The sequence below is a fragment of the Salvia splendens genome, chromosome 4 (genome assembly GCF_004379255.2).
Source record: "Salvia splendens isolate huo1 chromosome 4, SspV2, whole genome shotgun sequence".
NCBI classification, from domain to species: Eukaryota; Viridiplantae; Streptophyta; class Magnoliopsida; order Lamiales; family Lamiaceae; genus Salvia; species Salvia splendens.
Window position 1 is genome coordinate 4,495,240 of NC_056035.1, and position 24,382 is coordinate 4,519,621.

Genomic DNA, 24,382 nt, shown 5'->3' on the forward strand with positions numbered 1-24,382 from the left:
CCGGGTTTACAATTAAATGAATACATTATACATACTAATAATATGAAAATCAGATTCAAAGCTGATATTATGGAGTGTAAAATGAATTAAAAGTTTGTCATATTGACCACTAAACAGGAGGAGTACTATCTTTTAGCTTAAAATGGTTTAAAGATTACTAGATGGAGTAGAAAATATATAAGCAAAAACAACTAGGTTAAACACTCTTTATCCTTAATTAAATTATTAAGTGGATTTATCCTTAATTATTTGATATGACTACCCTCGTATATACTGTGATGACAAGTTTTTTTCACTTTTTAAAACGTATCCAATTTAAATCGTTAATTACTCTATAAATTTTATCCCAAAAAAATGTGGATTTATCATAAGTTGACTGTGTCAAATGTGTGTGAGTGTATGATCAACGTTTATACCATCATCACATTGAAATACTAATGTTTTATTTTTAATTATGAGAACACATGTGAAGTCAAAAACTAGACTTTCTTGTCCCATACATGGGAATGGGATGGGTAGATAATGCTTCTTAATTAAGCACGTCGCCTTCATCAATCTAATCAAAATAATTATATCTAAGTTTTTGCTGACCTATATAATATAAATTCTGAAAGCAAATGTCATAAGATGTTATGACTGTTACTTGACTGGTTAGTGCCATTTGATATTTAATTACTATTAATTTAGTTATCTTAACATCGAAATCACTATGGCCCCCCTCGTTCTTTACAATGCCATGCTTCACTTCATTGTAATCGTCTGTCATTTTCATAACAATTGTTTTCCTTTACAATTACTATTGCTTAAACAAGTCTATAAACAATTATACTAAGTAAATTTCGACAAACAACTCTACAATTCTACATTCATGGGCAGATGGGCTAAGTACCATATTAACTTCATAATATTGAATATATAGTGGTTTAGTTTGGATGTATGTAATTGAAAATGAAAAAATAAATGATCGATTTTGTCTCATTCTTTGACCATATACTTGAAAATGTCATAGGAGTACCATTTAGTATGCAGTGTTTCACTTTAGGAATAAATATATTGCAGAAAATTTTCTTGATCGGAATATCGGCCTAATAGACAAATTTACATGCACGTCGATTATCTACATGACAATTATGTATGAGGTGCAATTTGCAAAACTTATAGTAGTCTACTCGATTATGTCCATTATTTTGAGCATTTACTCGTTTTTATCCAGTCATTGAGGGTATGTTTACTTGATTTTAATTTTGAATCATAACAAATTCCTACAATAAAAATATTAACTTTCAAGAGTACAAGTAAAATGATACAGTAATATTTAATTCTGTACATATATGATATAGTATTAACTTATGCCATCTTCAGCTGAAATGGCTAAAAATGTCTTGCACGACATCCGTGGTTCACACGCTCTTGATTTGCTCTTTTGACTTGTCTATTGCTTGTTCATCGTTAGATTCATTTGTAAACCCTATTTTAGTGTCTACTACTACTAATAATAATAATAATATGATTATGGACAAACATTACTTATTTGGAACCAAACCTAGTGGTGGATAAGAATAAAACGGTTAGTTAGTTAGTGATTTGAAGGTAAATAGTGGAAATGGATAAGACTAACTTATAGTACTACATACGAGTACATTACTTTACATGTAGCAATACGTAGATGTGACTGTATTGTTCCATCTGCATATACCAGTTGCACGTGATAGCAAAACTTCAACCTAAATGCACGTGAAAGCAAAACCCCAAACTAAAATATACAGAAATTTAATTTTATAAAATCCCAAGTTGTTTTACATCACCTGTCGATATTATCCAATCAAAAATTATGCTTCCTAATTCCGTTTGAAATTACTTTTATTAATTGGTGTTTGAACTCTAGCTGTTGTATTTATGTATTTATACTATATCGTGTCACGTAATATTCAAATGCAATGCAATCAAAAAAATCTAACCAGCTAAAGTTAAATACTAGTAGTAGAAATGTATTAATGGAGTATTATTATGGGTGCTCGGTTTGCAAGATTGTATCTCAGGATTCAAATTAAATAGGTAGTGTGTTTGGTTCATGAAATCTAATTCCATAATTTAATCCTAAATAAATAATCACGAAATAATTAGTCATAGCTAAATCCCTATAACTAAAATAATTTCACGACTTAATTCTAAATTATATCTTAACAGAAATATTATTTTATTTAAAAAACCGAATAGCATCTATATATATACATCAAACATTTGTTGACGGAAACCATCAGGTCAAATTAAAGAGGGGCAGATGGCTAGTGGAATGGAATTAATTGATAGGACTTGTAATCTTGTGTGAGTGCATTTAGTAAGTAAAAGTTTTATTTAAAAAATCATTTTTCTCTTTTATTTTATTTTAAATATTTTATTTAACTCAATAGATACCACTTTTTTAAATCACGTGTCGAAAAGAAACGCCTTAAATAACATAGAAGAGTAGAATTTTAAGTACTTTATTTAATTCATTAGACACAACTTTCTTAAATCATGTGACAAAAAGAAACGCTTCAAAATAAATCAAATTTATTTTGTAGCAAAATCCGTAGTAATAAAATTCTGAAATTTAATTTGGGTAGTAGATTGGCAGGTGGCACGTATTAAACTCGAGCAGATGAGAAAGAATTTAAAGCAAATTCAATTCCTGAGTTTTTTTTTCATCTCTGAGAATTAAAATGAGAATTTTTAGAATTTTTTTTAATGATAATTCCCTGTTTACTCTTGTAGACTTGTAGTGGTGGTGATGATTCAATCTTTTGATTAAAAGGAAAAAAGTATTAATAGCTAGCTAGTAGTTAAGTTGCATTTTACGGTCAATTTAAATGTCTTGAGTTATTATCACTAGTATTAAAATCTATAAACGTCATTACGGTTAAGGTAATATTGCACTTTTATACACATGAGTACAACTTTTATGCCACTCATAATTTGTCTTTGTAAATTTTACTAGTATGCCGACAGGGGCAGCGCAGTTGGCAACGGAGGGGCAGATCTTGCTGCAATGAGCCTAAGTTTGAATCTCACTACTGTCGTGATTGTTGCACGAGTGTTAGGCCTTGGGGGAATCGCCTTTTTTTGCTGCAATAAATTTTACTAGTACTAATAAAGAAAACTTTAATCACACAAAATATAAAGCAATAATACTACTTTATGTTATGAAAACGTTATGTGATTTATTCTCATTTAATAATAATAATAATAATGGTAAAAAAATTATTGTATTTAAAAGCCATGTTTAGTGCACTGAAATTTGGGCGGCTTCATCGGTTTCGTAACAACAATTTTTTAAGAAGATTTGTTTTCCTGTTTTGCCATAAAATAAGAAGGAAACAAGTGGTCGGCTGTAGATGGACTTGGGTAGATATTTTGAGATTAGGGATAATTAATATAATCCCCACCAATAAGGATTAATTAATGGAAAATTTAATAGTACCATTTTATGACTGCAAAAAACTAGCAAGCACGTGCTGTTGAATTATGATGATTTATGAAGGAGTAACACTTGTTCTAGTCTCTGTGGTGCTTTTTCTTCATTATTTTAATTCCGTATCTAGCTTGATAATTGTATGAAATACAAGTATGAACCTGGATATAGAAACATTGAATATCGACGTTATTATTCACATTAAATTTTATTTATGAATGGGATAAGGGACAACAAGGTATGGCTAAACGGCCAAAACAGTTCTTTTATAGTAAGTCTCATTATTGCTTAGTAAGTAGTAGTGCTATTTTTTTTTCAAAATAATTCTTATTTTGCTCGTTTATGAAAAATATTTTTATAATTAATACGAGTTTTAATCTAATACTCAATTGCTAAGATATAGTAAGAAAGAAGAAACAAAAGAGGTTAAGGAATTAGATATAAAAATATATTTAAAGTGGTGGACTATAAGGGTATAAGTTGCATTCTCCATTCCAAGAATAATCTCTTTTTAATTGGTTTGTCCACTAAAATTGGTCATATTTTATTTTTTTTAAAAAAATTCACTATAGTATATTATTAACTATGTGAGGTCTATTATCCAGTAAAACTCATGGGAATGAGTAAATAAATAAATTTATATGAGTCATAAATTCTGAAGAAAATTTTTCTTAATTAGATTGGACTAATTTAGTAGATGGAAGAGGGAGAGTGTTAATAATAAAAGTTAAAGTATCCTATAAATAAATAAAAAATGCAAATGTATGTAAGTAATTAGACAATGCCGTGCTGGTTATTTGTAATTACCCCTAAACAATAAAGTGACGTTATTCTCATCACTCCACAGCTCATGGAACTAATCCCACATACAACTAATTTTTGCTTAATCATTTAATTTTTAAATTGGAATGTAAAATCACAAATTTTCAAACTTTGGCATTTGTTGCATGATGGTCAAAATTGAAGTTAATATGCCAAAATCAAACATAAAATAATTAAAAACACCACATCATTTTGAATATATCAACATATTTTAATCAACATTGCAAATATAATGACGCGGTATTATTGACATATTGTGGTGAAGTAAACCATATCCCACATCGGAGAATGAACAAGAGTTGCAAGCATATAAATGGGCTACCCAACTCTATTAATATGAGGCATTTTGGGGAGTACCCCAAGAGCAAAACCGTGAGGGCTTTGCCAAAGCGGACAATATCATACTAATGTGGAGTTCGGGTGTGCACCACCGGGAACCCAACAGTGGTATCAGAGCCCTGGTTCAGGGGCTGGGCCTGTGTGGCTCGGGGTTCGGTGGGTTGCGCTTGCAAGTTCTCCGATGTCTCTGCGTGAGCTCGGCCAAGACTTGTGGTGACCTGGTGACCTGTAACGTGGGGGCACAGACATGTGGTCTTGGTCTTGTGGTCTTGGTTTGAGGGGAGGATTGTGGTGAAGCAAACCATATCCCACATCAGAGAATGAACAAGAGTTGCAAGCATATAAATGGGCTACCCCAACTCCATTAGTATGAGGCCTTTTGGGGAGTACCCAAGAGCAAAACCGTGAGGGCTTTGCCCAAAGCGGACAATATCATACTAATGTGGAGTTCGGGTGTGCACCACCGGGAACCCAACAGTGGTATCAGAGCCCTGGTTCAGGGGCTGGGCCTGTGTGGCTCGGGGTTCGATGGGTTGCGCTTGCAAGTTCTCCGATGTCTCTGCGTGAGCTCGACCAAGACTTGTGGTGACCTGGCGACCTGTAACATGGGGCACAAACATGTGGTCTTGGTCTGGTGGTCTTGGTTTGAGGGGAGGATTGTGGTGAAGCAAACCATATCCCACATCGGAGAATGAACAAAAGTTGCAAGCATATAAATGGGCTACCCCAACTCCATTAGTATGAGGCCTTTTGGGGAGTACCCCAAGAGCAAAACCGTGAGGGCTTTGCCTAAAGCGGACAATATCATACTAATGTGGAGTTCGGGTGTGCACCACCGATACCCAACACATATCATATTTAATTTGATCACATCACTCTCAATTTTAACCATAGACAATTAAGAAAAAATAAAAAATATATTATTCTTTTAAAAATATGATAAATGACAATTACCCTTTAATATTTGAATTACATAATCATATAGGTATCACATAACGGTAAAATTATAATAAAACAAACTAGATAGGGGTGGCTTTATCAAAAGACGAGAAAATAAACATTAATTTTAATTAAGAATGCGTTAACACTAACACTAAAAGTGCGTGATAATCGATTTAACTCATTTTCATAAGCATGTGAATTATTTCAACAATAATAATAATAATAATCTATATATGAAATTATAACAGTAATATATGGCCTATTGACGTATAAATACCATTCCACTCAAAATTCATTCCTTCAATGGCCTGAAAAGTAAAAAAAAATGAAAAAGACAAATTATGTAAATTACTAAAAAAGCTTGTATGGGTTGGTTATGGCACTACACACATCAATCATTTTTTCTATTATCTGTCTGCACTTTCACAAAACTGGCCATACAAATTTTCAATAGCCATTCACTTATTACAAAATATTATATTACATAACCCTTCATCAAAATTCCAAACATATACAATTTCTTTTTTGAGTTACTTATCCTAACATGTTATTAAAATTGAAATTGGTATGCTACATCGACCTAGTAATAAAATGATTAATGTTTAAAACCAAATATCTCGGATTCATATACTTGTGTTGCATATGTTTTGGGTGCAATTGTTATTCTAGCGGTAAAGCAATTAATAGTTGAATCGCAAGTTTGTTAGTCAAATGATAACGTGATTAATGTCTGAATCTCGAGTTTGAGTTCACGTGACATGTCAATAATAGTTTTTGTTCATTATCTATAATAAGAAGCGAAAGTGATAAAAATAATATGATTGAGTCCCTATCTGAAACAAACTTCTTTTGAATATGTATTTATACTGCAAAAATGGGCAGCCCTAAAAACTATTTTTATGTTGTTCCAATTTCACGGGCGAGTCATCGATAAAAAACTATCGACTGCATTCCGGCTCCAACTTGCCGCTTTTTGTCACACTAGCAATTTTGATGAACATGTCGCTTCAATTTGAAGAAAATTGATATATGTAGATCCAAAATTTAAAATTAGAAAATATTGAAAGATTGTGTTCTTACGGAAAATAACCCTAAACAAAAATTCATTCAATTATGAATCGTGGCACTGCAAATATTAATGCTATAAAGCGGGCTGGGCCACAAAATTGGCCCATGAAATTGAGTTATGGGTCGTAGCCCATATTTATGCCTAAGTTGGTCAATAATGTTGGCCCAGCCTATTTATGTGGTAGTTAATATATACTCCTAAAACTACAAGTCTACAACCCATATTAATAGAGCCAACTTTTTCTAAAGTGTTATTAATAATTTGGATCTATTAGTACATTATTATCTTTTCACACTCAACTTGGAGTAGTATGATATTAATAATTTGGATCTATTAGCTACCTTTTTAAATGTCCTTTAGACTTCGTTTAAATTAAAATAAAAACAAGAAGGCAATGATAATTGTCGCTTTTCAATTGGTTACGGCTTATAAATAAGTAAACAAAACTTAATAAAACTATTAGGAATGTGACACAATTGATGGGATACGAACTAAACAACTAAACAATAATTGCGAGTCCAATAGCAGTGACGGCCCATCAGCCCAAAACCCAAGAAAGAGTATCAGTTCGGCACAACCAAAGAGTTCGGTCACAGCCTATAGCTCGGTAAAAGCCGACCAATCGAGCTCAACTCTCAGATCGGCAAAAGCTGATCGGCAAAGTTCAGCAGTTCGGTCTCAGTATTCGACCGAACAAGGAGATAGTGGACCCATGCAGGATCTCCACGACCTCCATTACACCCACGATCTATTTAGTGGTATTAAGCAGTTATCAACCCCCCTACCAGGGCTGCAAACCACGATCTTAGTTCGAATGTATAAATAGAACTTAGATCAGATAGACCAGGGTTAAGTTCTCTAGATCCTGAATCTCATATAGCAAATCAGTATTGTAATCTGTAAGCTAGATCAAGCAATACAAATTTGCCCTCTATTCTTCCCGTGGACGTAGATTTACCTCAGTAAATCGAACCACGTAATTTTCAGTGTTGTGATCTTCATTTATTACTTGCATTTATTCCCATCAAAAATTCGCTAAATCATCACTGGCGCCGTCTGTGGGAACACAGAAAACCAAAACTGTGATAAAAGCGAGTTTTTGATCCTCTTCCACCAAAAAATGCGTACCAGATCACATAATACCCATACTTCCGTCCGTGATGAACGTGAGGAAGCTAGTCCAGCCCGTAGGTCTGGAAAACAGCCTCTGGAGAAATCTGCCTCCAGTTCTCACGGTGAAAGAACAAACCACTCAAAAAGTCATCGCACCGAGCCTCCCCAGCAGCTCGATTTGAATGAGGTTGTCAAGTTGTTCTTGGCTGAGAAGCAGGATGAGTTCTTAACATTCCTGCAAAAGAGCCAGAAGCCGGAGAAGAAAACGGCGGATTCTCCCTCCCCCTCCAGACATGAAAGTCACTACCGCAGTAGTGTCGTATCTTCCAGGAGAAAGAATCCTCACCACCGATATGTTCCTTCTCCTCCTTGTTACCGAAATCACAGGAGAAATCCATCTCCACCATACCGTAGAGATGTCGGATTCGATATGTATGGAGCGCTGAAGACTCCATTTTCGGATGATATCACCAGAACTCCGTTGCCACAGAATTACCGAACTCCGTCAGTGACTTATGACGGGTTAGTGGATCCTCATGATTTCCTGGGACGCTATCAGTATAATATGGCGAACCAAGGTCTCAATGAGGTTCATATGTGTAAGCTGTTTCCCGAGCTGCTCATCGGGAACGCAAGAAGGTGGTTTGATAGCCTCCCTCAAGGCAGCATTAGATCTTACAGAGATCTAATGGATGCTTTTCATAGGAGGTTCTTCCAGAAAGCTGAAACCCGAATCACTTCGGCTCAGCTGCTTTCTATACGTCAAGGTCGCGATGAAAAGATTAGCGACTTCATGACAAGATTCCACAAGGAATGCCTACAAGTAGATGATCTCAATGATCTACTTGTCATTTCGGCATTCCAAAATGGAATTCTGCCAGGAGCTCTCTACAGAAAGCTCGTTGAATGCAGTCCGCAAACAGCTCAAGAGATGTGGGACATTGCGGACCAGTTTTCTCGTGCTGATGAGGCAGACCGTCGAAAACGGTCTTTAGACAGCTCTTCCAGAGGAGACAAGAGGAAGCCCGATCATAGCGATCAGGGACATCCTCGCCGAACTCCTTTTGAAAGAATTCAAAGGGCACCGGTACAAGACAGATTGGGACCACGTCTCAATCCTGAGAAACCACCCGCTCAGTTCGTACCATTGAACAAGTCGAGAGCGGAAATTTTCGAACTGCATTCTGATATGTTCAAAAAACCAAAGCCGATGACGAAATCGGCCACGCGCCGAAGTCAGGATAAATATTGCTCCTTCCATCAAGACCACGGTCACGATACCGAGGAGTGCCGAAATTTGGCAGCAGATATTGATGTTCTTGTGAAAGCAGGGACGTTAAAAAAATACCAAAGCAAGCCGCCGAAAAAGAATAAGAAACAGAGAAGTGCGAACTGCGCTCCTCAGGATCCTAAAAGGCAACAGGATCCCGAAGACGATGACGAGCCGCAATATGATGGAGTAATCCAGACTATTGACGCTCTCCCAGCCGGGAAGACTAAATCGTCTCTAAAATCAGAGCGCAGAGGCTTCAATCGAGAGGAGCCAACACATAAAAGGCTGAAGAAGGAGGAAGTAATTACATTTTCAGATGCAGATCCCGTCCCGGCCATTTCTCCTCATCAAGACGCTATTGTCATTCAAGCTGGAGTGGCAAACAAACTGATCCACAGAGTGTTTGTGGATACAGGAGCGTCGGTTAGCATTCTTTTTAAAGAATGTTTTGATAAACTGGAAGTGGATCCAGCTCGGCTCAGTCCGGCCCCACTTCCTCTGAAAAGTTTCGCCCAGGAGGACACCCGCCCTGAAGGTATTATCAGCCTTCCGATTACGGTAGGAAGAGCGCCTACTAGCTCCAGTACGGTGATCGAGTTTTTTGTGGTAAAAGCTCGATCCCCGTATAACATTATACTGGGAAGAGACTGGCTCAACACAGTTCGGGCCATTTGCTCTACTTATCACCTCACAATCAAGATCCCCACTAAAGGAGGGATAGCAGTCATCCGAGGTGATCAAAAGAGAGCAAAAGAATGTTTGCAGATTGCGCTTAAAAGTGCCGAACAATCAGATCGGCACCATCAAGCATAGCAATCACAGCAGCCGGAGTCAGAGGCAGGCGAAATGAACGAAGTCACACCGGAGCCGAACTCGATGAAAGTTCAGTTATACGAAGATGATCCATCCAGAACGGTCAAGATCGGTTTCGCGGGAACACCTCTACTCCTGGAAAAGACCATCCAGCTCCTCAAAGAGTACAAAGATGTCTTTGCGTGGTCTCCGTTGGACATGACTGGAGTGTCTCCCGAGGTAATTACACATCGGTTAAATATTGATCCTTCAGTCCGGCCTATAAAACAGAAGCAAAGACTCTTTGCGGCAGAAAGAAATCAAGTCATCCATGACGAAGTCCGCCAATAACTGAAAGCGGATGTATTATTTGAAGTAAAATATCCTTCTTGGGTGGCCAATCCTGTGATGATCAAGAAAAAAGAAGGAGGATGGCGGATGTGCATAGATTTTACGGATCTAAATAAGCACTGTCCTAAAGATTGCTACCCCCTTCCCAACATAGATAAAAAAGTAGAAGCTCTGATAGGCTTCGAAATTTTCTGTTTTCTTGATTTGTATAAAGGATACCACCAAGTTTTAATGGATGAGAATGATGCTTCAAAAACGGCTTTCATTACTGACTTCGGTATTTTTGCTTATAAAAAGATGCCATTTGGTTTAAAGAATGCCGGAGCCACATATCAAAGGATGGTAGATAAGCTATTTCGGCACCTGATCGGAAAAGAGGTTGAAGTATATGTTGACGACATAGTTGTTAAAAGCAGAAGCACTTCGGAGTACGAAAACAATCTCAAATCCACTCTCGACGTGCTCAAAAAAGCCAACCTCAAACTCAATCCCCAAAAATGTACCTTTTTGGTAGATTCGGGAAAATTTCTGGGTTGTTGGGTTTCAAAGGAAGGACTCAAGGCAAATCCCCTAAAGGTTCAAGTTGTTCAGAACATGGCAATGCCGAAGTCCATACATGATGTGCAAAGGCTAACTGGATGTCTAGCCGCACTGAATAGATTCCTTTCCCAAGCAGCCGAAAAGCAAATGCCGTTCTTCAATGTTTTGAAGAAGGCACCAAAGTTTGAGTGGGGAGCCGAACAGAAAAAGGCTTTTGACGAACTCAAAAGTTATTTAACCGAACTTCCTACTCTCTCTGCTCCAACAGATGCCGAAGTGATATTCTTATATTTAGCAGCATCAGATCAAACCATTAGCGCGGTGCTTGTACGAGAAGAAGGCCTAAAACAGCGTCCTATCTACTTTACAAGCCGAGCATTAAGAGGTCCCGAAACAAGGTATCAACCTCTGGAAAAAATTGCTCTGGCATTAGTAAATGCAGCAAGGAGACTGCGGCCATATTTCTATGCTCACAAAGTATGCGTCTTAACCGATCTTCCACTTCGGCAAGTTTTGACTAAGCCAGAAGCATCAGGCAGAATTGCCAAGTGGGCCATAGAGTTGGGAGAACATTCAATAGAATATCTACCTCGGAAAGCCATCAAGGGACAAGCCTTGGCAGATTTTCTTGTAGAGGCAAAGTTCGATCAGGCAATCCCTATTATTGCCGAACAGAAAAATCCTACCAATGATGAACTAACACAGCCCCAGAAACCCGAAGTAGAGCCGCCGGACTGTTGGATTGGATTCGTAGATGGAGCTTCGAATAAGACAGGAAGTGGAGCTGGTATTCTACTTATCGCTCCCGACGGACACGAAGTAACTTATTCACTTCGGTTCTTATTCCCAACCACTAATAACGAAGCCGAATACGAAGCCCTTCTTGCCGGACTTCAGTTAGCGCAACGTCTACTTGTCAAATCTCTCAAAATTCATTGTGATTCACAAGTCATAGTGAATCACATGCTGGGTACAAGTGAAGCCCGTGGTGAAAGGATGAAAAAATACTTGGACAAAGCGCAAAGTATTAGCCGAAATTTCTCTTATTTTCGGATAATCCGCATTCCCAGAGCGGGAAATAGCCGAGCAGATACTTTAAGTAAGTTGGCCTCATATCCGAGCTCAAAGGTGGAGGAATTACCGCACAGAAGCATTGATGAAGCTGAAGTACACTCAGTAACCAGTTCACCAAACTGGATGACGCCAATATTAAAGTATCTAGATCAAGGACAACTGCCCGAGGATAAGAGAGAAGCAAGGAAAATCACATGCCGAGCACGTCGGTATGAACTTCATGAAGGAGTCCTATATAGAAAGTCCTACCTTCAACCGTTATTGCGATGTGTAGGACCAGAAGAGACGGATTACATCCTTAGAGAAGTTCATGAAGGATCTTGCGGTAGCCACATCGGAGCTAGAGCATTAGCTAAAAAAGTTCTGAGATGGGGATATTATTGGCCAACTTTGGTACAAGAAGCAGTACAGCTAGTTAAGAAATGTACGAAATGCCAAATCCATGCAAATATCCCAAGGACGCCGCAGACTGATCTATGTGCTATGCAAAGCCCTTGGCCTTTTATGCAATGGGGCATAGACATAGTAGGACCACTACCACAAGCTCCCCGGCAAATGAAATTCTTGATCGTTGCCGTGGATTACTTCACAAAGTGGGTGGAGGCTGAACCATTAGCTACGATAACAAGCTCAAAGGCATTAGATTTTGTCTGGAAGAACATAGTTTGCCGATTTGGCATACCCCATATCCTCATTTCAGATAATGGGACTCAGTTTACTGACAAAACATTCAAGAATTGGTGCCAAGAGTTGAATATTCAACAGCGGTTCACTTCAGTCTCTCACCCACAAGCAAACGGACAAACGGAAGTAACAAACCGTACTTTGGTGAAAGGATTAAAAACTCGGTTAGAACAAGCCAAAGGACAATGGGTAGAAAATCTTCCTCAAGTCCTATGGTCTTACCGAACTACACCAAAAACCTCCAACGGTGAAACTCCGTACAGTCTAGTGTACGGCACTGAAGCCGTAATTCCGGTTGAGATCGGCATACCCAGCCCCCGAACCCTTAATTTCTCAACAGAACTGAATGACGACGGACTGAGAGCCGAACTAGATCTTGCCGAAGAAAGAAGAGAATTGGCCTTCATAAAAGAAGCCAAGTACAAGGAGCAAGTAACCCGGTATTATAACCAAAGGGTGAAAAAGCTGCAGTTTCAAGTGGGAGATCTCGTCTTGAGAAACAACGAAGTAAGCCGAGCAGAAAAGCTGGGCAAACTTGAACCCACATGGGAAGGTCCGTATCGGGTGTCAGAAGTCCTGGGAAAAGGGTCTTATAAATTAACTCACATGTCAGGAGAACAAGTACCCCGAACATGGCATATTTCCAACCTCAAGAAGTTCTATTTGTAAGAGACAAGGTCCGGTCAGTCTTGTGTCTAGTTCGGTCCTAGGGTTATGTGCTTTCATATTTTTATTGTTCTTTATACTTGTCGTTTTTTAAAAGATTAAAATCTTTTTCGTCCTTTTTATTTGTCTCTCTATGTGCGTTTTGTCTCTTATAAATGTTACTGAGGTATATTGTTCCTTAAAGGCTGATCCCCTTTTTTTAGATCATGTATTAAAGACAATTGTGAGTCCAAGCTTCTAAGGAAGATACAAGATTCCACAATTCAGCTTAAGAAACAAGCAATTCGTCTGAAACGAACTGCAATAAGCCGAAAACCACTCCGGTTAACTAGGGAAAGTCCAATCCAAGCGATAAAACTCGCCAAATAAGGACACTAACTAAGTCCGGTCAAAGAAGAGTTTACTTCATAAGACCGAGGACGAGTACAATAAATGAAATAAAAAATCGCTGAACTGTAAATACGCAGTGATAGAAGCGAAATGAAAAAATTTCATTTACTAAGTCTTGTTGGGCATACAATTCCGCTGCCCTACGAGAATGCGTTACACCATTACAAAGGACTATTCTACTGTCTACGATTGCTAAAGTTGAGCCACCTATCCGAAAAATCCTCATGATGCTGAGTTCGGGCGTTCCGAGCAGTTGAAGAATAAGTAGGTGGACGAGATGCTCTGATCGACCTACCGCCTCTTCCCTGAGTCCGGGAAGTTCTAGCACCTCGGCGGCGAAGAGTCTCTTCACGAAGCATTCGCTGATCTTGCTCACTCATATTCACAACTCCTCTACGAACTTCAGGGCGTTCTTGTCTTGACGTTTCCGGTTGCTCCTGAGTCCGTTGCTGATTTGGAGTAGAATTTTGAGTAAGTGGATTAGAGGTTTGAGTTGGAGTGTGAGCATCTGTTAGCGGGAAACGGCTAAGGAATCTCTCGATTGAGGGACGCCGGGAAAGAATGATGTCGTACAGAGAAGCCAAGCGCCGCAATGATTTCACAACTTGTTGGCAAGCCGAGCTCTCCAGCACATTGTTCTTCCGGAGTACATGAAGCTTCTCCCACAGTTCATCAACTTGATTCTGAACTTCAGATATAGTCATTCCCCCGCGCCCGCAGATGAAATCTTCATATGCAGTCCTCTCAGCGATGACAGTATTCAGCTCGGCCTCCAGATCTTTCTTTATGCACTCTAAGTCCTTATTGTTGGACTCCAGCTCCACTAAACGAGCCAAGAGTTCATCATACTTCATCTGGTCGTCTATAGCTTTTTTCTCAGCTTCATTTAAAGCCAAAGAGTATAGCCGCTTCCAGTGAAGTACCTCCAGCTCCTTAGAGTTAAGAATACGAAGCAGCTATGTCAGTTCGGCATTTCAGTTTACCGAGCAGGCAGTAAACCACAATAGGAGTAAAAGAGATTAAGAAGAGCTATAAGGAAGACACGAGTGTAGAAAGAAGAATTTTTTTCATTCACAAGAAAAAATTTACACAAGGAGGGCTTCAAGGCCATTTTACAAATAGAAAGAAAGAAACTAAACTAAGAGAAGGGAGACGAAATCATACTCCGCCAGTTTCGTCTCCGGCTTCCCTGTGGGTTTCAGCTTCTTTCTCCTTGTAGACCTCGGTCTCAGCCTCGGCCTCCCTCCTCCCTCCCTCCTGCTCGGCGCCCCCATCGCCGATCTGCTGCACCTCTTGCTCGGCGTGCCCGTCGCCGGTCTGCTGATCCTTCTGCTCGGTCTCCTTGCCGGCCTCATTTTCCTGCTCACCCTCTTCTTTGAAAATTGAAGCGGGTGAAACAGGCCCCAAGGAGGCAAAGATGGCCTCCATGTTCTCGTCACGGTCAGCACAGCAATTACGGACTCGTTCAGCAGAAAGCAGGACCGATGAAGACGCAAGCTCCTCAAGGAGCGGCAGACTCTGGAGACGCGCTGCAATCTCTCGGCCATACAGCGGCAAGACGACTTCGGGTTCCTGCTCAACATTATCGGTCATCAATTTCAGCAGATCACCGATAAGGGCCGAAAATTGATTGCTCAAAAAGAGTTTCTCCGTGTAAACACGGAGAGCCTCCCCCTGAGCAACCACGGCAGCCGCCTCCCTCTGTTTCGACCGCTCTCTCTGGATGATGAGCTGGTCTTTGGCACGCTGGGCTTCATCCTGAGCCGAGATCATAGCGGCCCTTGCCCTCTCAAAGTCTGCCCGAGCCTGTTCGGCCTGGTGACGAGCAGCATTCAAATTCCTCTGCATCTCATCATAATCGCTGGACGCTTTAGAGAGTTCAACTGTGACGAGTTTGCAGAGCATATTGTTCCTCTGAAAATGGAAAAAGGAAAAAGTCAACAGAGGGGCCACAAAAAAAATATAGGAAAGAAGCAAAGCCAGAAAATCAAGAAGAAAATTCACCTCTACAAAGTCCTTTGGCCATAAAAAGGGCTCAGAGATATGTTCCGAAGTGGCCGCAACCACTCCTGATCCATAACCCCCCTGGACAATGTCTCTCTCTGGCGCTTTTGGGGGTTTCTGAGTCTTCGCCTTCCCCCTTGCCGAGGTCGATCCCGGCTTTTTTGGATCCGAAGACTGACTCGAAGAGGTCTTCTGCCTCTTCGGATTCTTCTCGGCATCAGACGCCGAGCTGGTGGTTTCTGTTTCTCCGGCTCCTTTGATTCGGAGGATTTGCGACCAAGCTTGCTTAGCATGTTCACTGCCAAAAAGCAAGAAAACAAAGTTAGTTTTCACCGCTAAAGCAGTAAAGCATAAAAAAGAAATCCTCACCCTCAGTCTCTTCATCCGAAGACGAGGAGTCGAACACGAAGTCACCCTTGACGAGCTCAGATTCCAAATACTGTTTCCTAATCATGGGAATCTTATTGAGCCCGCCCTCGAGCTCGTCCAACGGTTCTACCCGAGGATGAGGAATTACGGACTTCGGCCCTCTCCAGGAAAAGTCCGGAGCCGCTGTCCTATTGTAAAAAAAGAAGCGATTTTTCCACATCGGCCATTTGGTTTTACAGAAGGCTCTAAAGGGCTGTAAAGGGATCAAGTAAAACCAGGATCCCTTTCTCTTAAACTGAAAGAAATTAAGGATTGCCCTCAGAGACAGATCCTTTTCTAGTCTACGCAGCTCGGCAGCAAAGGCCGATAAGTGCCTCCAAGAATTTGGAGTCACCTGACCTAAAGGAAGTTGGAAAAAATCAAGAAGCTCTACAAAGGCGGGGGGAAGAGGGAAACGAAGCCCGCATTCTAAGCAGGCTTCGTAAACGGTGGCATAACCCTCCGGCGGCGAGTTAGCCCTATGAGTGTCGTCGGGAATCACCACTAACCCCCCAGGAAGAAAATATTTTCTGTGTAAGGATATCACAGTATCCTTACTCAAAATGCTGTGAAAATATTCTACCGTCTTCTCCCCGGACTTTTTCCGGCCAGAAGATCCCTTACCCCCCTTCCTACCACTACCTGATTCAGAAACAGTTTCAGAAGAAGAAGACATGATTCTTACTCTTTGATGGTCGAAAGTCTCTGAAGAAATTCTTGAAGAAGCGGAAGAAAATTTTACGAAAAAGAGAGAGAATGCAGAAGAAATAATCGCAAAAGTGTTCCAATGATGAAGAAAGGAAATATTTATCAGATTCGCAGAGGCGTTTCAAATTCGTCGCACCGTTTCAAATCCCACTTTTTCTGGATTCTCTGGCCGGATTTGCTGTCACATTTAATGCAGACACGTGCAGAGCACGTCCCCTGACGTCAGCCTCCCCCTTACACTTATCCAAAATGCCGAAGTGATTCACTTCGCTTTTCGGGGGGGTGGTGATGGGATACGAACTAAACAACTAAACAATAATTGCGAGCCCAATAGCAGTGACGGCCCATCAGCCCAAAACCCAAGAAAGAGTATCAGTTCGGCACAACCAAAGAGTTCGGTCACAGCCTATAGCTCGGTAAAAGCCGACCAATCGAGCTCAACTCTCAGATCGGCAAAAGCTGATCGGCAAAGTTCAGCAGTTCGGTCTCAGTATTCGACCGAACAAGGAGATAGTGGACCCATGCAGGATCTCCACGACCTCCATTACACCCACGATCTATTTAGTGGTATTAAGCAGTTATCAACCCCCCTACCAGGGCTGCAAACCACGATCTTAGTTCGAATGTATAAATAGAACTTAGATCAGATAGACCAGGGTTAAGTTCTCTAGATCCTGAATCTCATATAGCAAATCAGTATTGTAATCTGTAAGCTAGATCAAGCAATACAAATTTGCCCTCTATTCTTCCCGTGGACGTAGATTTACCTCAGTAAATCGAACCACGTAATTTTCAGTGTTGTGATCTTCATTTATTACTTGCATTTATTCCCATCAAAAATTCGCTAAATCATCAACAATCAATCATCAAGTATCCTTCTCAATGAATTAGGCATTTGTCAATGAGTTAGGCAGCGAAAGTGGAAGCACGCCCAAGTTGGATATTACAAAAAAAAGTGAACTAATAAAATTTTGGCCACTCTCATGAAATAATGGCTTGAATAATTGCCTACGATTACATGTAAAATAATTTTGTGAAGTACTACGATTATTGATTTTTTTATGATTCGGAAATTATATACTCCACAAATTCATAAATTTTCGAAGTACATCTCGTGACAATTCTACTTTCTCAGCCACTTTAACACAAAATTGACTTAAAAAACAAAAACAGTACATAAAATTGGATGGGATAGAATAGAAAATCAACACATGAAAAATAACTACATTAAAAAAATCAATAAATTGGAGAGAGTAAAATACAGCAGCAGAGTTGGGTGTCACGTACCAAACAATAAAGCCGGTGTAGTTGTTACAGCTATTGCCATTGCTACAAGAAAATCACAGCTCCAATTTCACCCAATTCTTTTTTAAAATAAAGCTGTAATCTTTTTTCCATTTTTGCGGGTTTTATTTTCTCTGTTTCTTTCTCCTATTTCTGGGTTTCAACGGATCTTTGCTGGCCTGCCCTTTTCAGGCGATTCATCCGTTTAAATTTTGTGGGTCTGTTTCGAATCTTCGATTACTGGATTTTATACAGTTGTCTGAGTAAAAAGATTCAATCTTGGGGGAAAAATCAAATAGAAATGAAATCTGGGAAAGGGCATCAAGAAGAGGAAGAGGAGGAGGAGGAGGAAGAGTTTGGTGCGAAGAAGGACGCCACGTCATCTGCTAATAACAGCAAAGGTATACACATGAATCTTTATGATATCTTTATTAGAGTACTTTTTTTTTCGTTCTTTCATTTTTATTTTAGTTAGAATTTTGAGGGTGGGGGTTGAGTGTTGATGGAGGGTGTGGCTAAATGGGAATTGAGTGTTGGAATTGAATTCATTGTGATTTTTGCATTTGGATTGAATTTTGTGGAAGCAGATGTGAAGAACAGTGACAAAGCAAATGCTATAAGGTCAAAACATTCTGTCACGGAGCAGCGAAGGAGGAGCAAGATCAATGAGAGGTGATTGTTTAGTATGTAAATGTGTGTAGTTTTAGCAGTTTGGTGAAAGTATAGGAACAAGTTAACTAATAGTATCTCATGTTGTGGGTGAATTTCAACCAGTAATCTCTCAGTAGATAGTTCTAGTTATCGTGCATTAGCATCTCCAAAATTGGTGTATCTTGAGCCCTATTTCACTTGAATGTAGTGGTAGAGTTGGTTTTGTACCTTCTTTCTTTTCCAATAATGATTTTCTATCCGAATTCATACTGTTCAAATGCAGTCATTCGCCAATTTTCTGACATTTTGGTCGAATCATGTTTGGTTAGCATCGCTCGTGATTCTCACTATCAATGATAAAGGACGGAGTGGTATTGTTGAATGTATATTTCGTATCCGACTTAATCTATGCCTCTATATCGAACTTGATGAATGTGATAGCAAAGTCTGTTACATCCAGTCCTGACATGATAATCAACCAGGATATTGTGTGATGCTTCTTTATGGTTTAACGTGCGTTTTTTTTCAACCTAAAACTATCCTTCTATCCTCAGATTTCAGATATTGAGAGAACTTATACCGCATAGTGATCAGAAGAGAGACACTGCTTCGTTTTTGGTAGAGGTATATCAATTGATTATAGATACGTGATGTGGTGCCCTGCAGTTGGAGATCATCCTTTACAACTTTGTTTCCTAAACAGTGATTTTGGCATGCAGGTGATTCAGTATGTGCAGTTTCTACAAGAGAAGGTTCAGAAGTATGAGGGTTCATATCAACCTTGGAATTCAGAGCCCACAAAACTGATGCCATGGGTAATAATATCTTGATATCGAATGACACAGTTTCAATGATTTTTATCTTAATTCTATACGCTGTAAATGTTTTATGTTTCCGTCATTATGAAACTGTAGACAACTCCAATGTCCAAAGTTCAATTGGGGCCATTTCCTTGATACCCCTTGGTGTTTCCTATACAAGAAAGGTCACGCAACACAATTGCTGCATATTAGTTGATTTGACAAGTAGAAGTCAGAAACTTTGGCACGAGCCCCTTTAGACATACGCCTAGGATGCCTAATTTCCCATAATAACAAGATTATGGAGTATTATAATTGTGTCCTTGTACACTTACTGTTCTAGTCAGGTTCCACGGTGTGGATAGGTGCCACTTTTGTCGAATCAGAACAATTTTTCGGAATTAGACTAGACAGATTAGGTTAAGAGCTTATAAGGGAAGACACATCAGTGTGAAATTCAGGACACTTCAGAGAACATTTTCCAAGATTCGCATCAGGAGACATTCTCGGTTTCTGAATTTTATTCCTATTTTATTGGAACAGAGAAACAGTCATTGGCGCGTTCAGAATTTTGTCGGTCAGCCACCAACGGCAAAGAATGGTTCTGCTCCTGGTTCTGCCTTTCCTGGCAGGTTTGATGAAAATAGTTTAGGAGTCCCTATGACCATGCAACCAGGCCAGACAAATCCTATTGAGCCCGATCATGTTATGGATTCCCAAGGTAGACCGATGGATCTACACTCTGAACTTCCAAACAAATCAATGAGCATGCCTTTGCCTATTCCAGTTTCCATGGGAAACGACGGACCATTCTCCCACACATTCGGACCATCAGAGGCGCAATCATCAGAATGTCCCAGCACTGCTGATGCACTTAACCTTCAAGATGAGCTAACAATCGAGGGTGGCACAATCAACGTTTCCAGTGTATACTCTGAAGGGTGAGCTTCTTTTTCTGTCTGTTTGCCATAGAATCATGTTTTAGTAAGTCTAGCATGCATTTTGGAAACCTGTCAAGCTTTATTCTTGTCGTTGTTTGAACTTTGAGCTGCAAAACTGATTTCTTGATTCGCTGTTTACATGCCTTCTCTCGTTTCAAAAGGGTTTTTTGTTTGGTGCTCACTAATTGGATAGCTCTATTCTTGTATTTGCACAACCTTGAATTTTGAACCAACTCTATCAACTTGTTAGGCATTTTGAATGAATCTGCTAAACATTTTACTGATTTACACCATCTTAAAATCTACATCTTGATTTATCTATTTTAAATATTTGGTTGGCATGCAGATAGACTGTTTAGGATGTAGATAGAACTCTATCTTTTAAATTGTTAGCTAATGGGATATGTAATCTGTGATCAGATTATTGACTACATTGACTCAAGCACTTCAGAGCACGGGCGTGGATCTCTCTCAAGCCTGCATCTCAGTCCAGATCAATCTTGGAAAACGAGCTAACAGAGGAGCCACACCAACAGCTAAGGTTAGTGTTTACCCGATACAGATCTTCTTCTTCTGCCTCTTCTTCTTTACGAAACTATAACTTCGTGCTTGTCATTAGGATCATATAATTCCTACACCATCCAGCAACCAACCTGTCGGGACGTTTCACGAGGCCACAAGCAGCGAAGACTTTGATCTAGCTCAAAAAAGACGAAAGATTTGATTATAACGCTATGGCCCGGCTTCAAAAAGATCCATTTTCTTCCGATAAATCTGGTTGCTGAGTATTTTCACCATTGTATATTTCTTCTTCTTTGTTGATTTATTTAATCTTTTAGCTTATTTATGTGTCTTGCGTTACAAAACGGCTGGTGTGATGGGATATATTTTAGTTGTTTTTATGGATTTTGGAATGAAAATATGAACATTACTTATATGTATAGCAACTTTCTGCTTCAGTACTTCCCAGCAAACAATTCATTTTTGGTGATGACACAAAACTAGGGACTAGTAATAGATAAAGACTAGTCTCTATATATTGTATGTTTTGAAATCAAACAAATATAAGCTGTTAGTTGAATTATTCAGCAATAGTATAAAAAATGATTATGTTGTTCCGTACTACTACTGTAAAAGTTCCTCAACATTAAACTTGATATTCGATGATTTCATTTATATTTTTTTTCACATAATTCATTGTTGAAATACTGGGTTTGAAGGGGTATTTATTTTGTTAAACAATGATATCACGAACAGATTAATTAATAACTAATTTTCTGATAAAATGTTTATAAATTACAGTAATCTATAGATTCAAATTAATAAAGGCTTTAACTACAAAAGCCCAGCCTAATTTTCAATTTTCCAAATTGTGGTTCTGATCCCACATCGAACAAACAAAGAAGTTTGCGTGTGTATATATTACTGAACCTTACTATGCAAGTTGTCCCTTCGGGGACATCCGATAAAATTGGAACGATACAGAGAAGATTAGCATGGCCCCTGCGCAAGGATGACACGCATAAATCGAGAAATGGTCCAAATTTTTTTTTTCCTTCGAATCTCCAGAAACTTTACAATGTAAATAGTAGTACGTCTCTAATTTTTTGTCGACATTAGAAGATAGATTTCTTGAAGTGTTAGTAGCTTGCTGAATGTTGTTTACGGAGTACTTGCCCTTAGATATGCGAAATCTAATGATGTTGTTGATTGAGAGTTCTTTTAACTAGTTTTATGTGTAATTTGGAGAGTTAGAGTTGTGTTCACTTAATTTTTTAATTGGTAACAAGATTCCATGGTTCAAAATGTTCACACAAACATCAATAAGCAGCGGTCTTACCAAAGTCATACACATTCTTGATTCATGCCCCAAATGTACGGCATCTAATAAATTAGTAGCACAATCATACAATTATACTATATTAATGTAATTGAGGGCTTATTAGATTTTAGAAATTAATTAGACCCCTTTGACCACATCGAAAACGGGACAAAAAAAAAAGTAAATAAATTTGAGCATTGAACAAGTGATAGTAATAAACTCCTAGATTATTACACCATACACGGTATAGTATAATTTGTTACAAAATTGTCGGCCACAAAACGAGACATAATTCCCTCATTCTCTTCCCTAATATACTTAAACCATACACATAACTAATCTTAAGAAAGATACAAGTACAAAACTAAACATCAATTACTATTTTTTTTATCTGGCTGAGAATTTGTAATTATGTCCATCAAAATTGGCTCAAATGCCTCCCTAAATTAGTAGCAAAAACCCATGTTTTATGGGACAAATGGGATTTGCTTGTTATGTATGGGACGTCTTCTTCTGACCCACCTATAATCCATTGTAAAATATTCCGATTTGTTGGGACCTTCTTCTTCTTCTTCTTCATTTTCTTCTTCTGCATTTATAATTTTTTCTTCTTTTTCATGTTGTTTGGTACCTGCAGACAAAGATTATCAATTTTTACTTAGTATAAGACAAATTAAATTTGATTAATGAAACGGTGACAAAATTATCCAAATGTAATGGATTTATATCAACATTGATTGATCCTTGCTTGCTGTTTGTGGTGATAGCTTCTGGACTATTGGCACGCTCCATATCTTGAGCTTATTTTATAATTAGAATTAATTAGCATTTGAGTTTGAATAGATTAGCAATATCATCACTATCTTGTTGTTAATTAACTAAAATTGGCAAAACCATCCATATTGAAACATGATCATGCAAATGGAGTATTAAATATATGTTCACTAGCTACCTACCAATGGTGCACATGGTGCAAAACTCATAAAATGAAACATTTCACGCATAGTGAAATTTGGTCTTATTTAAAAAAAGGAAATCTGATGAATTTAAATTATCAGTCTTTTCTTTTCTTCTAAATTGCCAAACTAAAAGTTGCTCGAGCTGATACATGTCTGTTTCTGATCAAACACATGGTGCAAAAACCTCAAAATGAAAATATTCATGCATAAATTAATTCATCTCAAGAAATGTATAGTAGTATACCTGATGAAGCTTGTGGAAATTCACCGTGCGCGGCTAAATCTTCCTCAGAAGAAGCGCTCTTCGCCTGAATGACAGATGAAGTTCGAGTTAGCAAGCCATAATCAAAAGAGAAAAGAAGAAGAGAGCCGAAAAATTACTAACTATTTCATGATTGAGATTCATGAGCTTTCTTGGCAGTGAAGGCTGAGCATACATTGCATGATCATCTGCATATATAATTCCCAATAAAAGGTTACAATTGATACAAATTGAAGTATAAATAAGCAAAAAAAAAAGGGGTCACACACACTTGACAAATACTATTACCTTGTTTGTTGAGATTGAGTTGGTCGGAAGCACATGGTGCCGACAGAAATGACATAGCTAGTAGAACTGAGACTATTAGGGTTAGCAATTCCATAACTGAGATTCAAAAAGACTTTTTGTTGTGTGGTTTTCCAGTTTTTGATTTCAGAAACATGGGATTTATAGCAGAGAGAGAGGGAGGGAGGGAGAGAATCAAGAACATACACAGAGCACAAAATTCAGAGTTCCAAAACTAAGTACACAGAAACCCTAATTTTTTATATTTCCTTTTTTAAGGAAACGGAACTTATTCACGCAATTTGGGTTGAATTCTTGTCACCTACTGCGTATTTTTGTTGACTTACACGCTTCTTAATGAACCATCCAACTCACACACAATGCTACCTTAATTAGTTCATTGTCTATTAATTAATGACAACATTAATATTTCACTTAATTCCTTTTATATTTTCAAGGGTAAATATAGGGGTTCTGTTTGAATAATATAATGTCAGTGGCTTTCATAAAGATTATTTACATTTTTTAATTAAGTTGTACAGTTTTCCATAATACTAATTGAGGTCTAAATTATATAGTGTGGTCCAAAAATTATCACTTTACGTGTATAGTATTATATTGTATTATAGGTTAATCACACGCGTGTCATGAAATCCTACAGTTATATGATGTAGTAATTAATGATTAGGATAACTGAATCAATTAAGTTGGTTATCTAGCTCTTCATCAATTCGAATAGGGATGGCTAAATT

The 24,382-nt window shown here is 38.5% G+C and overlaps 1 protein-coding gene, 1 non-coding gene and 1 pseudogene across 2 annotated transcripts; 2 read left to right on the forward strand and 1 right to left on the reverse strand.

The window, feature by feature from the left end:
• Positions 1-17,877: 17,877 nt before the first annotated feature.
• Positions 17,878-21,237, forward strand: LOC121801230 (annotated as a pseudogene).
• A 511-nt stretch (positions 21,238-21,748) lies between these two features.
• Positions 21,749-21,851, forward strand: LOC121801699. Its single transcript, XR_006050636.1, has one exon. It is a non-coding gene; the product is annotated as a U6 spliceosomal RNA (small nuclear RNA).
• A 450-nt stretch (positions 21,852-22,301) lies between these two features.
• Positions 22,302-23,845, reverse strand: LOC121800467 (protein GOLVEN 6). Its single transcript, XM_042200040.1, has 4 exons — positions 23,634-23,845; positions 23,469-23,533; positions 23,328-23,391; positions 22,302-22,755 (listed from the first exon to the last, which is right to left on the reverse strand). Exons 1-4 carry the CDS (start codon positions 23,725-23,727, stop codon positions 22,592-22,594), a joined length of 387 nt encoding a protein of 128 aa, XP_042055974.1. The 5' UTR covers positions 23,728-23,845; the 3' UTR covers positions 22,302-22,591.
• Positions 23,846-24,382: the final 537 nt, after the last annotated feature.